The following is a 16,321-nucleotide window of genomic DNA, read 5'->3' on the forward strand; positions in this document are numbered from 1 at the left end:
TCACAATGCAGACTCGTGAGTGTCACCATGCCGATATTTCATACAATAATCAATCCACATGTCCATTGCGATTTGATCTCTAAGAGACCTCCACTCATCCTTTGAGGTGTTTTGTTCCCTGACTATTTGGGGTTGGGTGAAATCCACAACGTTCGTTTCTTCAGTAATTTCCTCCGCGGCGTCCTCCTCTTCAATGTCATTGGTCTCATTGAGTAATTCATCCTCTGGATCAACTGTTGCAATGTAGTTATGGAGAACCGTGCATGCCAGTACAATGTCTACTTGTGTGGGGAAAGGGTAGTGCGGTTTTGCGGTGAGAATCTTGAAACGATTCTTCAATATACCAAAGGTAGCTTCAATCTTTGACCTCAAAGATGAATGTCTCAGATTGAATAGCTCCCTCCTATTTTGAGGTGTTCTTCCCGCAAACTCCTTTAGATGATAACGCACACCACGATATGGGGATATGAAACCTGGCTGGGTTGTGTAGCCCGCATCACACAAGTAATATTTTCCTACATATTTAACAGGATTTTAATATGATTGTTATAATGTAATATTTAAGGAGGAATAACAATTTGAGATAACCAGAAGTTTACCAGTGTACACCCGTAAGCCATATGGTTGTGGTCTAGATAGAGCATCTTGAAGGATTCTATAGTCGTTAGCCGACCCCTCCCACCCAGCTAAAACGTAAGTGAATAGTTTGTTTGGGGTACAAGCCGCGAGTACATTTTGTGTGACACCTTTGCGCCCTCTGAAACGCGAAACAAGTGCAGCTGGTAGCATAGCATCCACATGCGTCCCATCTATCATACCTATGCAATCCTATGGAGTACAACTAACTATGTTAATGTATTTTAAGATTTCGGCGATAATTATTTAGGAAAAATGGTTGAGTGGATGATATACCTTGAAATATGGATAAAATGACGGGTTGCTTAGGATCTCTTGAGGTACTTCATTCGGGGCTTGTTTCATAAATCTGCCTTGTATGCGCGAAATAGCTTCCAATACTCTATTGAAGTACTTACTGACTGTATCTCCTGATCTTATGAATTGGGTTCTCATCATACGATTTTTGGATTTATGTCCCAAAATATTCAAAGATATGGCGAGTTGCTCCTCAACTGTTATATGCCTTGAGTCCTTTAAGAGTTGTTGTTTCCTCATTAACGTAGCTAGTTTCATAAATGCACCCGGTCGCATTCTAACAAAGTTTTGACAGCTATCACTATAACCTTCAAATATACGACTCATCAATTCAGACCTAGCCTTTTCCCTGCGCAATTTCTCAGCACTTGGTCCAGACCGTAGTGATCTACGGCGGCATTTAATTCTCCTCAAAAAGGTGAAAATTATTACCATGACTGAAAATGTAGCCCCAACACACATTCTTTTAACACCCTCTTCATCATCATAATCACCATCCATCTACAATATTTAGCTATCAGTTAATATATGATATTAAAATTCAGAACACACATTTTAGTTACTCAATTCAGTGTGACATCAAACAAATATAGGTTACTGTTATTTTTAGCTTCTTTCAACCACTCCTCAAGTAGATACAGTTTTAAACCAGCCTTCAAAAAGATTACATAGCATGATTTGTACTAATTTTTTGCCAACAGTATGATGCTATGATATATGACTAGAATTCTGTGCTGGAACTGTACGGAAAAGGGTGATAAAAAATTCAACTATGTAATTCTTTTTCATGTTATTAGAGAATTTAGTAAAAGATGAGGAGGAATGGAGGACAACGGATGGCTAAATCCTTCAACATGTGATGCCCCGTCCACTAACAGAGCACTAGAGACCTTTTCAATGTAGAAACATGTGATATTTCCATATGATCTCCAGCTTTAACCCCCACCTATTACCACATCTCATGTGTTCTCCTTAATTTCCCCCTAATACAAAGGTTAGAAGTGATTTCTCCTCAGTATTTTTCCTAATTGACTAACCAACCCACAAAAATCAAGACTAATTGTTAGGATATAAGACCAGTTAGCTGGCAGTTATAGTGCATCACAACATGCGTAGCAATCTGATCACGTACATGGATGAATTAAGAGGATACACTCATAGATCGTGGTGCATGTTACTCAATAATCAAAATATGCTCTTTGAGTGAGGAATACCTTAAGGACAAAGTAGAGCGAGCCTCAAGCAAGTCGTAGTTGATGGAATCCTCGTTCAAGCACTACAGCTGCCAGGCCGGGCTCAGATCCGACAACCAATTCGGAGGGGAAGAAGATAAGAGGCAGAAAGCACCCGATAAACCCACCGTCGCCGCTAGATCTGGCGACGATAACACAGTCAGCCCTAGAACGGTCGTTCAGGGCCTAAATTTCCAGTTTTCTCAGAGTGAGGAAGATGAAATTAGAGCCGGAGCATAGGAGCCGGCATGAGGCGAAGCAATGGGGAAGAAGAACGAACCGAAGAGTCGGTGACCCTAAACCCTAAGCAAATCCCAATCTTCTTTCCCCCGCCTAGGAAATCGCCCCTGCGAATATTAAATTGGGCGGAGAGGAGTTTTCTGGGTGTTTTCACGCCCAAAACCGCTGAAATCGGATGCTCTTAAAGTCCGACGTGGAACCCTATTTCAGGCCCCTATTTCTCTAAATATGTTTGCCAAACGAACACGTGACTTGGAAATCTTGGGAAAACCGGATCCTATGTGGCAGCTGGTTTTGTTTTCAAATCACAGTTTTCCACTCGTTTTTGGCCCAAACGAACAGGCCCTAAAAACAAAACGAAAGTTCACAGGTACCCGGCTGCGAAAAGACCTCCTCGGTCATCATCATCACGCGTCACATAAACGCGGCCATCACCTCCTCAACAAAACCAACTCAACAGCAGTCAGCAATGGCCACATGATGATACCGCACATCTAGGAGACCGAGACGAGGACAGCGAATCCGGGTCGGGTCCCAAATGCGAATCCGAACCCGAACCCAACAACCCGCAACCGTTACCTTTATATGGGAGGAAACCCCCTCGTCGACGGCGTGCGTCGCTTGCTCCATCGCCGCCGCCACCAACGCCCTCCTCTGAGTGCAGATCGAGAGGATTCGGGTCCGGATTTATCCGGGATTAGATCCATTAAGGTCTCTAATCGAAGTCGGGTCGCTGGACCCGAATCCATTAAGAAGGTAAAGTTGCAGTTGGATCTGTGGAACTCTCTGAGTACATAGATTTGTGCGATTGTTCATCTGGGTTTTTCTTATATTTGGTTACTGAGTTTTGGGATTTTGTGGTAGAGGAAGAAATTGTTCTTTAGTTCATTGAAAGGTGTGACCTTTTTCACTAATTAAGTTGCAATTTGGCTTTTTTGTCAGTAATGCATGAAGTTTTAGAGCTAAAGGTTTGATCTTTTGGTGATTATGGTGCTATCTGATGATTTGCTGCTGGCCATTTTGTTTTTTATGAATTTGTAGCAACTGGGTTTGTTTTGAAGTGACATTTGGTTCAAAAGTTTGTTGCTTTTTACCTATTAGCTTGCAATTGGACATATCAGACTCATTTTCCTTGTATCGGTTGCTGAGTTGTGGAATTTAGAACTGACGAAGGAGATTAACTAAATTGAGATTTATCATTTATGGCAACAAATGTTTCTATCATGGGATAACTTTAGTATAGGAATTGATTCAACTAATCTTGCATCTTGCAGAGGGAATTGATTCCAAGATTAGAAACTCGTTATTTGGGGGAGTCTGTATCTGGGTTAGGAATTTAAATGTCTGAGAGATAGAATCGACTTTATTTCTGATATTTTGTCCGCTGAAATCGTTTAGGAGTGATTCTATTCAAAGGTATGACATGGTTGCTGGTTGAGAGTTTTTTGTTCTTGCTCATTTGTCTTGTTTTGATGCCCATTTGTTGGGGGCAGGCATGCTAATATATTTAGATTATTGTTTCATTTCGTTTTTTTTTAATTTTTATAGTATGTGTGTAACTACAAACATAGTTGGGAGCCTCCATTTGTTAGATTTTATTTTTGCTAAGTTTAGATTTTTGGTATCATTGGTTTTGTTGTTTTCCTTTTGCTTCTATAGAGTCTGACGGCATCTAACATGTTGTTTTGTAGTAATTTGTTGGGTTTTTGTTGTTTTTCTTCACTAAAATGGGTATGGTTGGATTTTGTTCTTATCTTCTCTAATCTACAAAAAGATTCTCGTTGGTTGTATGTGTTTCTTTTATTGGTGGTAATAGAGGTGAGAATAATAGACTTCAGCTTCTCACTTTTATTCTCAAAAGAGTTTATCAGATTCAGTTTATTTTTTTCAGCAGGACCCGTTCTTATGTATTCCTCTTGTAAGGCCTAAAATCTATCAATTTTTGTTCCAAACTTTTTAGTTATTGAAAGTATTACTAATTTCCTTTCTGTGGTTTTCTTTATCTATAAGAATTCTTGTAGGCCCCCCTCGTCTAAAAATCACAATAGATAGGCTATCCCCACAAAAAACCACAACGATCGGATAAAACGAAGTACCATATCTTTGATCGACTTCCCAAGTAGGCTACAATTTGAGGACCTTGCACCGAAACTGATGATAACTCCAATTCAATACCTTCACCAATCAAACCATCGGGAGTTACAATCTGACGACTCTCATTATTGTTTCAAGGAGGGCCAAGACAAAGATTACGAAGAGGAACCGATCGTGAAAAGCCCTACAAAAGAGACCTACAAACTTGACGGTCTCCCTTCGATATTAGACATGCACGATTCTCCTCCAAACCGTAAGGAATTTGGCCAAACGGAGGAAGCGACACCGACAGCCTTCGCTTGGTTCGGATGGCCCGTCTCCGTCGAGATACGCCATTTTCATATATAGCATTCTCTAATTCCGACTTACGGTTTTGAAAGTGTATTGACCGTGTTCTTCGCAGCCAAACTTATGTTCTGAGGTCCGTCTGCAAGACTGGACTTCATCATAAACATAAAACATTGGACCCTTAGCCTGAAGCCCGGCCGAAGCGCCCCCTAAGGTTCGGCCTCCCTGCACTACAGAGTCCAAAGCGCAGCATCGCTCCAACTCTGCGTTTTCAACACTCAAAACGCCCAGAGTTAATCGCTAAAACAGCAGCAACTGCGCGTTTTCAGCCTTTAAACAGGCTCAACTCTGCGTTTTCCAGTCGCTAAGAAACTGCAGATTAATCTCTAAAACAGCAACGAACTGTGCGTTTTAGCCCTTTAAACAGGCCCCCCAACTCTGCGCCGTTTTTAGCCTAAAACGCAGAGTTCATCCCTCTACAAAACGGCATGCGGCCTGTGCGTTTCGACTCCCAGCGAGCGCCCCAACCTCCTGCGCTCTCATCCTTTAAGACGGCAGAGTTAAGGTCGAACGCAAAGCAGGCCTTGCGTTTCAACTCCCAACACCGCCCAAACTCCTGCGTCCTCATCAATAAGACCAGAGCTTACGAGGCCCGAACGCTGTTTTTCAGCGTTTTACCTCGTTCAAAACATGACGCCAGCACTAACAGCACCAAACGTTTCAAAACCGTTTTCCCCCACTTATTTCGGGAGCTGTTACAGAAGCTGGGGTGGGTTACACCCCACCTCAGCCCCCATGGAGGAGCTAATTAAGGGGGCGTTGCCACCCTACTATACAGCAATAGAGGTGGCGCGAAACTCCAACTGAGTTCGGCGCTCCATCCTTTTTGCCATGGATTTGCTTGGGAGAGAAGGCTTTCCTGCTTTTGGCTCTCGGACCATGTTAGCGTTTTGGGAGCAGCAACAGGAACTTCTCTTGGCTTATTAACCGAACTTCGGTTCAACATCAACTCTTTTCAGAGTTACTCGTCAGAGTTACACTCGATCGATTCAAAAACTGCTCTGCAAGTCTTCTAAAACTCGTTGTCAACGAGAAGCAAACTCGACGCGAGCATTCGAGGGAGGCATCTCATCGCCACCGTGAAGAACCCAGAATTAAACAAAGGGGAGAATCAAATTCATTCTCCTCTCTTTTGTAATCGGAATCCAAATTGTAATCGATTTTGAGAGGAATACAAGTCAATTTTTCTTTCACTGTCTTTTTACTGCAAATTTCCAACCAAACAAAAGATGGCGACTCTGCTGGGGATGAGCTTCTCTGACGAAGAAGTAGTGGTGCAATCCGACGTTCATCTCACTGGAATGACCGTTGAAACTCTGATCATCGAGTTCGATCAAGCCTCGATTTTGAGAGGAATACAAGTCAATTTTTCTTTCACTGTCTTTTTACTGCAAATTTCCAACCAAACAATTTGATTCAAAGATTTTGATTTATATCTGACCAAGTGGCCAGATTCGATTCTCAAAGTTTGGTTCTAAAGTTATGTTCTTTTTCATTCATTAGTGATGAGTTTCCGCAGTTTGTGATTTTCTTGTCATCTTTGGTCCTTTTGTATTTCATCTAATTTTATCAGTCGCCAAGGGAAATAAAAGAATTTTTAAGGGAGAGTTACAAACACGATTATTTATCATATATCAATGCTTCAGATAGAGTAAAATGTCAAAGGTCACTTCCTAGTTTATTGCAGTCCCACCCCCCCCCCCCTCACCCCCTTTAATTTATATAAGATCTTTGTTCTGTAAAGCTATACTTCATACTTGATCAATCTTCTGTTTTCCTGGAGATTTCGACATTAATATAATGGAGTTTCTTGTTTTGGAGTCCTAGAAGTTAGGGACTTGAATGCTAGGACAATAAATTTCAACTAATCTTTAAAGAGAATTCTGTTCAAAGCTTTAGTTGTTGAGAGTTTCTTGTGTTGGTTCATCTCTTTATTTCTTCATTTTTACTCATCACTACCCCTATGAGGTAATGTGCTTTGTCACTGCACATGGCTTAATTTTTTTTAATACAAATTCAAGCAATTTCTTTTTCTCAGATTATGTTCCTTCAAACTAATTTTTTTTTCCGTTTATCTGTTTTCCTTTTGTTAGCTTTTCCATGTTTGCTTACATTTAGAAGAAAGGACAAACTTAAGAGTATAGTAATTCTTTTTTATTTTTGAGATTTTTCATTACTCATATTTTTCATTATTGCAAATTATTCAGAACATGCATGACTCAGAGTTCTTCACAGAATATGGCGAGGCAAGTCAATACCAAATACAAGAAGTCATCGGGAAAGGGAGTTATGGTGTTGTGGGAGCTGCTATTGACACCCACACTGGAGAAAGGGTAGCAATCAAGAAAATCAATGACGTCTTCGAGCATGTCTCAGATGCCACACGAATCCTTAGAGAGATTAAGCTTCTCAGGTTGCTCCGACATCCTGATATCGTGGAGATTAAGCATATAATGCTTCCTCCATCTAGAAGGGAATTTAAAGATATTTATGTTGTTTTCGAGCTGATGGAATCAGATCTTCACCAAGTTATAAAGGCAAATGATGATCTTACCCTTGAGCATTATCAATTTTTTCTGTACCAGCTTCTTCGAGCCTTGAAATACATCCATACAGGTTAATTTTTTCTTTTCTTTTGATATTTGAGTGTTGATTTCCTATTAAATTTAATAACGGGATTATTTCTTTTTTTTTTCCAGCTAATGTATTCCATCGGGACTTGAAACCCAAGAATATACTTGCCAATGCAGACTGCAAGTTGAAAATCTGTGACTTTGGACTTGCTCGCGTTTCATTCAATGATACCCCATCAGCTATTTTTTGGACTGTATGTGACTCTTCCTGTCAGTTGTGTTATTGGGCTGTTAATTTGTTTAAGTGTTTTTCAGTGTTTGTTATGTTTAACGGATATAAGTGATCTGGGATTTTCATGTTTCTTTCTTTGGTTATATTGTTGGTTCATGTGCTACACCTTCTTTTTTAGGATTATGTTGCAACTCGGTGGTATCGGGCTCCTGAACTATGTGGTTCATTTTTCTCTAAGGTGAGAACTAATTCAACTTTGTGTATACATAACATTTTTTGTACAAATAAAGGTGTTGCTAAGAGGGGCATAGATTTTCTCTAAGTTTAGACTATCCTACCTTATATGCACGTGATTAATTTTCTTCAGTTTAAGTCCATCAATCCAATTTAATATATGAAAACATTACCTCCATACTTTTACACAAACCTTTGTCACATCAATGGATAGCGGTAACATGCATGCTCTTGTGAAGTTTTCTCGACTGAAATAACTTTGAACCAAGGTTCTTGCATTACCTGTGATAGCTCAAAAACAATTTTCAGATGACATAGGTCTTTATCAGGAAAATAACCCTACTTATAATTTGTTTGATCATGAATTTTTTGCTACAAGAGCAAATGTGGCTCCATATCATCCTAATAAAATATTCCAGATTTAAGAAAGCTCTCATGAAATAAAAAGCGAAAAATACTGAAAGTGTGTATTCATATTTGGGTGGCCATATCTAAATTGCAATGCCATTTATTCTACTCTAGCTGCGAGAATAAATGATTATTACACTTGGGTACTGCTTGGCATTTGTTTTAAGGAAGAGGGATCAAGTAGAAGCTTTAAATTAAGACTGGTTATGTTAACTCCTGTGTTATTATTATGTTTCTCAAATTAAGACCTGTTTACCCACTTTGTGTAAATTTTGCATATTTGGCCAGTTAAGGAGTAAGCCCTCCATCCCTCACTTATAATTTCTTAGTTTCTCCTATTTTTAAGTTGTGCTGCACTTGTTTTATATCATTCACATTTCTCGCATGTATCTATAACTTCATTCACTATTGACGAAATGAATTTATCTCGTCCAATTAATGTCCTTTTATCTTTGTTAACCAAGTGATAAAGATACTTTCAGCTTCCAGCCAGGAACCAACACCTTCAGAATACGGCTATAAAACTGCTGCAATATGCTAAGCTTGATTTTTGTTATATTTGGTTTGCAGTATACTCCTGCAATTGATATTTGGAGCATAGGATGTATATTTGCAGAGGTATTAACGGGGAAACCATTGTTTCCTGGGAAAAATGTCGTGCATCAGTTGGATCTCATGACCGATCTACTTGGAACCCCTTCACCTGACTCCATTGCAAGGGTTGGTCAAATATTCCCTATTTTCATTCTATGTTCATCATAATTATAATTTGCTTTTATCTGCTATCTTTACTTTCTGAGTAATCTTAATTATCTCAGTAATCATATTCTTACTGAGACATACCTGGAGTACTGGATAAAGCACTAGATAGATCAGAGTCTTAGCTACCAGATGTACACCATAATATATGTTAGAAGTCTTTAGTTGCAAGACTATAAGGTCACCTGTGAACATAATTTAAGAGAGATATTTTTTTTGAATTAATCTCTTAAAATCCAATTGCTAAGTTCGCATGGCTAATTAGGCCGGGCTGCATGTTTCTAGGACCGTCACTAAGAACTAAGTTACTAACATGATATAGTCAATAGGGTCGAAGGCATACACGTCTACAACTATTATGTGTCTCCGTTCTTATCCAGTTTTTTTTCTTTTAACTTTATTTCTTCTGGTGTTTGTTTGTTAAATTTTAGCTTATTGACAGTTGTGTCTTCTATTTGTAGATTCGAAATGAAAAGGCAAGGAGGTATTTAAGTAGCATGCGGAGAAAGCCACCTGTTCCTTTCACTCAGAAGTTCCCTAATGCAGATCCACTGGCTCTGTGTTTGCTCGAGCGACTTCTTGCATTTGATCCCAAAGATCGGCCTACTGCTGAAGAGGTAAAGCTCATCAAATTAGGTTTGCTTCTCATGAGGGATCTGAAGTGTCAGTAGAAGGTTAATAAGCGCAATGAACTTTCTAAGCTAATTTTCACGAAACAAACATTTTTTTCTTTCCTTTTTTTTTGGTTTTTTTTTGGGTTTACAAACAACCATAAGCTTTTTTTATTGGAGAAAACTACTAACGGGGTTAAGGCAATAATATATAGAATATATGTTTAAGTACACAAGGACAAAGTCGTCCAGAACATGCCATGGTAGTTTGGTGAAAATAGTTTATGGTAGTTTTCTCTAATAATAAAAGATTATGGTAGTTTTGTGCAAAACACCCCAAAGTTCATGGTAATTTGTGAAATTTACATTATCTTAAATGTTGTGTTTCTGCAGCTGTATTTCTTATCATAGGCTTAAGTTGATCCCTACTTTCATTATGCATGGTAATTTAGTGAAAAGGTTTATGGAAGTTTTCTTCTAATAGAAAGTTTGATGGTAGTTTTTTACAAAACACCCCAAAGTTCATTGTAATTTTGTGAAATTTGCATTTTCTTTCTTAAATGTTGTGCTGATACTGCTGTTTTCTTTTCATAGGCATTAGCTGATCCCTACTTTAGGGGTCTTGCCAATGTAGACCGTGAACCATCAACGCAGCCCATTTCTAAACTTGAGTTTGAGTTTGAAAGGAGGAAACTAACAAAAGAAGATGTGAGAGAGTTAATTTACAGAGAGGTATGGTACCTTCGCTTGTTCTTGCCTGTTGTTTCATTTTGATTCATCTCTGCTGCATATCTCGACTAATAATTGATCTTTGAAAAGCAAACAGATCCTGGAGTATCATCCTCAGATGTTGCAAGAGTATCTTTGTGGTTCAGATCAAACTAGTTTCATGTACCCAAGGTGTGTCTTTATATTTGTGTTACCTCGTTAACTCTTATTTATTATTATTATTAATCTAAAGAACAAATCTTTTCTTGTAAAATAAATCAGTATGAAAAAATATGAATTTTTTAGGTTATTCTTTCATCTTAAGTGTTAATATTCATTAAAGAGTATCAGAGATTATATTTGGTTCTATAGCTTTCCTTCTTGCATAAATAAGATGCCGTGTCAATTTAATTATTTAATTATAATGCAGCATATGCCATACCATAATTATCTTAAGGGACCATTGTGTGATTTGTGTCATTCTTAGCCCTTCTTTTTGTAGCTTTGAAGTTTTACCCTTACTCTTATTTGACTTCTATGCTGTTGAAATAATCATTCCCACATCTCAATTTTCTATAAAGGACATTATATTATGCTCTTCAGACTTAAAATTGAATGCAGTATCTCTATGTGATCCATGTTTGTAGTGAGACTTTGATATCTGTTTATTGGCATAGTTGGTACTTTTACTTGATTAATCATTTACTCCGCTATGTGATAATGTTATGTAATCCATGTTTTGCTAACTTTTAGCTTAGTTTTAATGATATTGATACTTTGAAATTAATAGCTAGTGATATATTGCCAAATTAATTGAACAGCGGGGTTGACCGTTTTAAGAGACAATTTGCTCATCTTGAAGAGCACTATGGAAAGGGCGAAAGTAGCACTCCCCTTCGGCGACAATATGCTTCTTTACCGAGGTAATATTCTCGATTACCAATTCATTCATTTTCATGAAGCCATGCATTGGCCTTGAGCGCTTGGAGATGCACCTTATTAGCTATTAAACGTGTGAAATAAACTATAGCTCGACACAAGCAAACTTACTAGAAATGTCATATTTAATTTATGAGGTTAATTACAGATACACCCCTAGCCACTTAAATCCCGAGACTTTTTTTTATTAGTAGTTACACCTTCTTCATATATTTTGTCTTAAATCAAAAGAGCAATTTAGTCTTTTCCAGGTGAAACTAGGGCCAAAAGGTAATTTGTCATTAGATGATTCCCCTGTGACATTTCAGCCGAACATAGCAAATAAATTTTTTGGCAGTTCAAGGGGTAAAAACGTCCTTGGGAGTTCAGGGGAGCGTAATAGCTAATAAAATAATTTAGATAGTATAAGGGCCCGGTTGGTATCGCTATGGCTGGAGCTTATTCTAAGTAGCTGATAGGAGCAATTTATATAAGTTTCTTGTGCTTAAAAATCATTAAGAGTGAAAATGACAAAAATAGACATAATTAGCTATAAAATTAAATAAGATAAATTTAGAATGAATAAAGTAATAATGTTAAAATATAAATGGTATATATGGTATCAAAACTATTAGAAGCAGAAACTGCTTTTGAAAGCATCCCAATGTTGATTCTAAAAGCAACCCCCCCTAAAAAAACGTCTCGATGTTGATTCTAAAACCACCCCCTTAAAATCATCAACAACAGTTTCAATAAGCATACAAAATAAGTCTTACCAAACACGATTATTCACTGCTTCCTGAAAAAAAATAAGCAGCAGTCTAAAAAAGCAGTACCCAACTGGCCGTAAGTTGTTACACCATGAGTTTAACTTGCTCTTTATTACAGGGAGAGGGTATGTGCATCCAAGGACGACATTCCAGACCAAAACAAAGATTATGAAAGGAGAAGTGCAGCTTCTGTTGCCAGAACTACTCTTCAAAGCCCACCGAGGACCCAAAATGGAGAGGGATCAGAACGTAAATCTGGTATACAAAATGGAGTAAGCAAAGCAAATTACAGCCCTCACAGCTTGCATAGGAGCTCGAGCATCAGCACTACTAAGTGTGTGGTTGCCAATGGAAGAAGGATCTCAGAAGTAAGTGCACCCACAATGGTTTCCCCTCTTTAAATTTTTTCTTCTGATAATTATATAAAAGTTCAATTTTATGATCGGCTTTTCATGCATTAATTCTACTAATATGACTATACGAGGCATGTTCAGTGTGCAGCATGATAAATTACGGATTAACTCAATGTGAATTAAGAAGCTTAAACTGCTATGGGAAGACATGAAACTAGTGTCTTCTTTCTTTCTTTTTTTTTGTGTGTGTGTGGGCATTTAAATACAACAACAGCCGCAACACCAAGAAAACCTTTATCCCAAATTCTTTGCCTTGGCTACATGAATCATATTCATCCATTCATTTCTACTGTGAGTGATCTCATCCGATAAGTTAACGAATTCTATTTCTTTAATTGTTTCTAACCAGTTAGGAGAATTGATAAAATTATCATAGTGGAACACAGAAGAAGGGGGTAGTTTGTAAACTATTTTCATGTACACATCATTACTACAGAAACAACAAGATAACAGCACTTAATTGCCTAGTACAATGATCCATAGTGCTTAGCAGCTCGCATAGCTGTCTCATAAAGTTTTCCCTTCTACATCATAGGTATCAGCATCGGCTTCATGAGTCCATAAGCCTTCATCATTCCCTTCAAATCTCATAATGAATGTCTGATTCTAAGTAGAGAAAAGCTTTATGCCTAGGCAAATTTATTATCATGGACAAATACCCACAACTTGCTAATATTTCATTTTGAAACGTAGCATTTTCATCTTCCAAATTGTTTATCCTTTACATTCTTAAGGTCTTCTCCGTTATTCTGCTTTAAATTATTCCTTCTCCGGTCTAATCAACAATACAATCTATCAAGAAACAATGTATCTGGTTTATTTTTAATTTTTTTAATTTGTTGAATGCAAGGGTGCAATCTCTTAACTCATATTTCTCGGTTTCTGAAGTTTCCTATATCTTAAGTGCTGAAGTTAATACTAAAGTTGCGATTCTAAACTTATGTCAGGATGAATGTCGAACAGATGAGGTTGATGGATTGTCACGCAAGGTGACAGAGTTATATGCATAAATTCAACGAGTGCCACACTCGATACAGGAAGCATTAAGAATAGCACTTGATAAGGATCAATGTGTTTGATTAAATCTTTTGGGTTCGAGTACTTACATGGGGATCCTTGGTGGCTTCCTCTTTGATGTCCTCTTTGTAATTGTTATTTGAAAAAGAAAAGAAAAGAAATCATACAGTTGTAGTAGATTTAAGTTTATAATATCTTAGGTATATTTATGTTGTACTATTTATTTATTTATTTTGATGTTCTAATTTATGATCTGATGATATGATCCTAGTGCTACTCTTGGATTTATTCTACAGTGTTTTTTTTTACAAGTCAATGAAAGGGAACTCTCAGGGGAAGTGAGAGGAGTCATGTGTAATTAAGAGCAGTTTCAAAGAGTACTGGGCTGTAGTAGAATTTTTTCAATGACAGTTACTGAAGGTATGTTTGACTGTGGTCCCAGAGTTATTTTATAATTAAGTCATTAAAAATAAAAAGAAGGGATTTTTAAAGGAAAACATCCCCCCATCCCCCGCTCGTCAAATCCTTGCACTGTAAGCTCTACGCCCCTGCGTATGGAATGCGTGTGTGTATAAAGCAAGGGTTAACTGGGGACGGAGCTTCTGTCGTGCGTTGTTTTGAACTTACAATCTCTCTAGTTTTATTTTTCGCCGATAAATTTCATGATTGAATTCTCTTCGACTTTATTGCCCTCAGAGAAAGAGAATCGTTTTTGATAAAACAACTACAAGTGGATATAAAAGTAGAGAAAAATAGCTTCCCTTCTATATTTCAACTCCTTCCATTCTCTGCTTCTCATTAAGGAACCAAATCCACACAATTCCTTCAGGAGAAGCAGAGAATGAAAGGAGTTCAAAAACGATTCTCTGCTTTTCTCGACTTTATTGCCACTTTCCAAAAATAAGCCTTATAACAAACATAGGAATTGGAATAAATTTATGTGAAAAACTCATGTGTATTATCTATAAATAACTTTTGGGGTGTTTTCTAAGGGGATGTCAGTCAATTGGGGCATTTTCTTGCGAGCGAGCCACCGACCCGGACTTGACTGGGCCAGCGCCTGACCCGGTCCTAAGAAAAGCCCGGCAATTCGGGCATGGGTTTGTCTGTTCGGTGCAACCCGCCTTGGGCTCGTCTGGCCTGACATAACTACTCAGGTCCGGGTCTGACCTGGACCCCGCTCCTATTTAGACTCGATCCAATGGGCAAAAAAATTGCCCATTGGATTAGACGACTAGGACCTAGGCTCAGCCCGACCCAATCCAATAGGCAAAAAAAATGCCCGTTAGACGGGGTGGCTCGGACCCGACCCTGGTTCGGGAGGAGAAAATACCTAGTAATGGCTATTTTTGGTCTTTTAACCAAAATAACCCCAAAAACAGTCAAATAACGACCAAAATTTGAGGGTATTTTGGTCATTTGGAGGGGACTGTTTCTATAAATGGAGTGAGTTTTCATTTGATTTTCTCATTCCATTCATCTACTTCTTTCTAATACTCTCTTATACTCTCCAATACTCTCTTATACTCTCTTATTCTCTCTTATACTCTCTAATTCTCTAATTACACTGGCTTTCTCCTCCGATCATGAAGTGCAAATTCCAACTCCCGACATCGAAATGACTCATACTCCTACTGCTGCTACAACTACTCCTCCTACTACTGATGTTGATCTCGAATCCGGTGGTGATGATCCAATAATTAGAGCTTTTAAAAGGCCGAGATCTAATGTGTGGATTTTTTTGAGAAGATAAAAGTCACCATGGATCAACCCGATAAACTTCTCACTCAGAAGGCTAAATGTGCGTTGTGCAGCCATATATTTGAAGCTCATCATAAGAGTGACACCAACCATCTCAAACGCCATTTGAAAAAATACAACAGAACTCAAGCAGCAATGTCTCAAGGAGACATTCACCAATCTCTACTCTCTCAATTATCTACCTCATGCAGACTCGGTTCTTGGAACTATGATGCAATTAATCCCAGGAAAAGCGTTATCAGGTTTATTTTTCTTAAAAACCTCCCTTTAAAATTAGTAGAAAATATAGTTTTTATCTCACATTTTAAAAATTCTCTCGTCAATCTTGTCAACGTTATATTTTAAAATATTATCACGAAGAACAAATAAAAATAATTTCTTATTTTCAAAGCATAAACTGTAAATTTTCTCTAACTTTTAATATTTGGACATCTAGAGTACAAACTGATTATTTATGTATCATAGCACATTAGATTGATGATGCTTGACAAATGTTTAAAAGAGTTGTTTTTTTAATTACATTTGAAGATTCACACATTGGTGTTAATGTTGTAAATTTAATAATTGAAGAACTTTCAAAGTAAGAAATTTCTAAAAAAAAAAAATCTTTCACTAGATAATGTAAGTAATAATAATTTAACGATAGATTATATCAAACCATCTTTGCTGTTGCAATGTCAGGGTGATATTTTTCATATTAGATGCATGTATGTATTTTAAATTTAATTGTTCAAAGTATATTCAATAAAATTAAACCCATTATAGAAAAAGTTAGGGTTATAGCTTATGCTTATAATGCTTCTGAATAAAGACTTAAAAGATAGAAACAATTGTGTAGAAGAAAAAAAAATTAAAACTCAAGTTAATTTCAGAAGATGTTGACCGCAGGTGGAACTCCACCTATGTAATGTTAAATGTAGCAATAGAGTATAAAAAATTATAAATGATTTTATTGCTTTCTATGCTTTTGGTTCTAGCTCTAGTAGTATGTATGGAATAACTAATGATGAATGAACAATTATATGTAATGTAAAAGATATGTTACAAGTTTTTTATGAAGCTACTATGTT

General features: G+C 37.5%; 2 protein-coding genes across 4 annotated transcripts; one reads left to right on the top strand and one right to left on the bottom strand.

Moving 5' to 3' along the window:
- LOC109839529 lies at nucleotides 1-1,434 on the bottom strand. The gene is made up of 3 exons (XM_020408009.1): nucleotides 913-1,434; nucleotides 600-828; nucleotides 1-515 (listed from the first exon to the last, which is right to left on the bottom strand). The coding sequence occupies exons 1-3, from the start codon at nucleotides 1,432-1,434 to the stop codon at nucleotides 1-3; spliced, it is 1,266 nt and encodes a 421-aa protein (XP_020263598.1).
- On the top strand, nucleotides 2,749-13,752 carry LOC109829032 (mitogen-activated protein kinase 9-like). Of its 3 annotated transcripts, none has more exons than XM_020396078.1 (11): nucleotides 2,749-3,161; nucleotides 7,055-7,463; nucleotides 7,547-7,674; nucleotides 7,831-7,890; nucleotides 8,865-9,014; nucleotides 9,515-9,670; nucleotides 10,259-10,396; nucleotides 10,491-10,564; nucleotides 11,194-11,295; nucleotides 12,179-12,428; nucleotides 13,421-13,752. In XM_020396078.1, exons 1-11 carry the CDS (start codon nucleotides 2,991-2,993, stop codon nucleotides 13,481-13,483), a joined length of 1,701 nt encoding a protein of 566 aa, XP_020251667.1. In that variant the 5' UTR covers nucleotides 2,749-2,990; the 3' UTR covers nucleotides 13,484-13,752. The 3 variants fall into 3 exon arrangements, with proteins under 3 accessions (XP_020251667.1, XP_020251669.1, XP_020251668.1); XM_020396080.1 differs by having other exon boundaries at nucleotides 3,051-3,161; nucleotides 7,083-7,463; XM_020396079.1 differs by lacking the exon at nucleotides 2,749-3,161 and adding an exon at nucleotides 6,746-6,985 and having other exon boundaries at nucleotides 7,083-7,463.

Source organism: Asparagus officinalis, chromosome 1, assembly GCF_001876935.1.
Source record: "Asparagus officinalis chromosome 1, Aspof.V1, whole genome shotgun sequence".
Lineage (NCBI taxonomy): Eukaryota > Viridiplantae > Streptophyta > Magnoliopsida > Asparagales > Asparagaceae > Asparagus > Asparagus officinalis.

Bases quoted from the DNA above. Each gene is read 5' to 3' on its own strand.
- LOC109839529 (XM_020408009.1), bottom strand. From the start codon at position 1,434: ATGGATGGTGATTATGATGATGAAGAGGGTGTTAAAAGAATGTGTGTT. The intron at 829-912 runs GTATATCATCCA...TGTACTCCATAG, and splicing joins CATTTTATCCATATTTCAAG to GATTGCATAGGTATGATAGA. The intron at 516-599 runs GTAAACTTCTGG...TTAAATATGTAG, and splicing joins TGGCTTACGGGTGTACACTG to GAAAATATTACTTGTGTGAT.
- LOC109829032 (XM_020396078.1), top strand. From the start codon at position 2,991: ATGGGAGGAAACCCCCTCGTCGACGGCGTGCGTCGCTTGCTCCATCGC. The intron at 7,891-8,864 runs GTGAGAACTAAT...TTTGGTTTGCAG, and splicing joins GTGGTTCATTTTTCTCTAAG to TATACTCCTGCAATTGATAT. The intron at 12,429-13,420 runs GTAAGTGCACCC...AACTTATGTCAG, and splicing joins ATGGAAGAAGGATCTCAGAA to GATGAATGTCGAACAGATGA.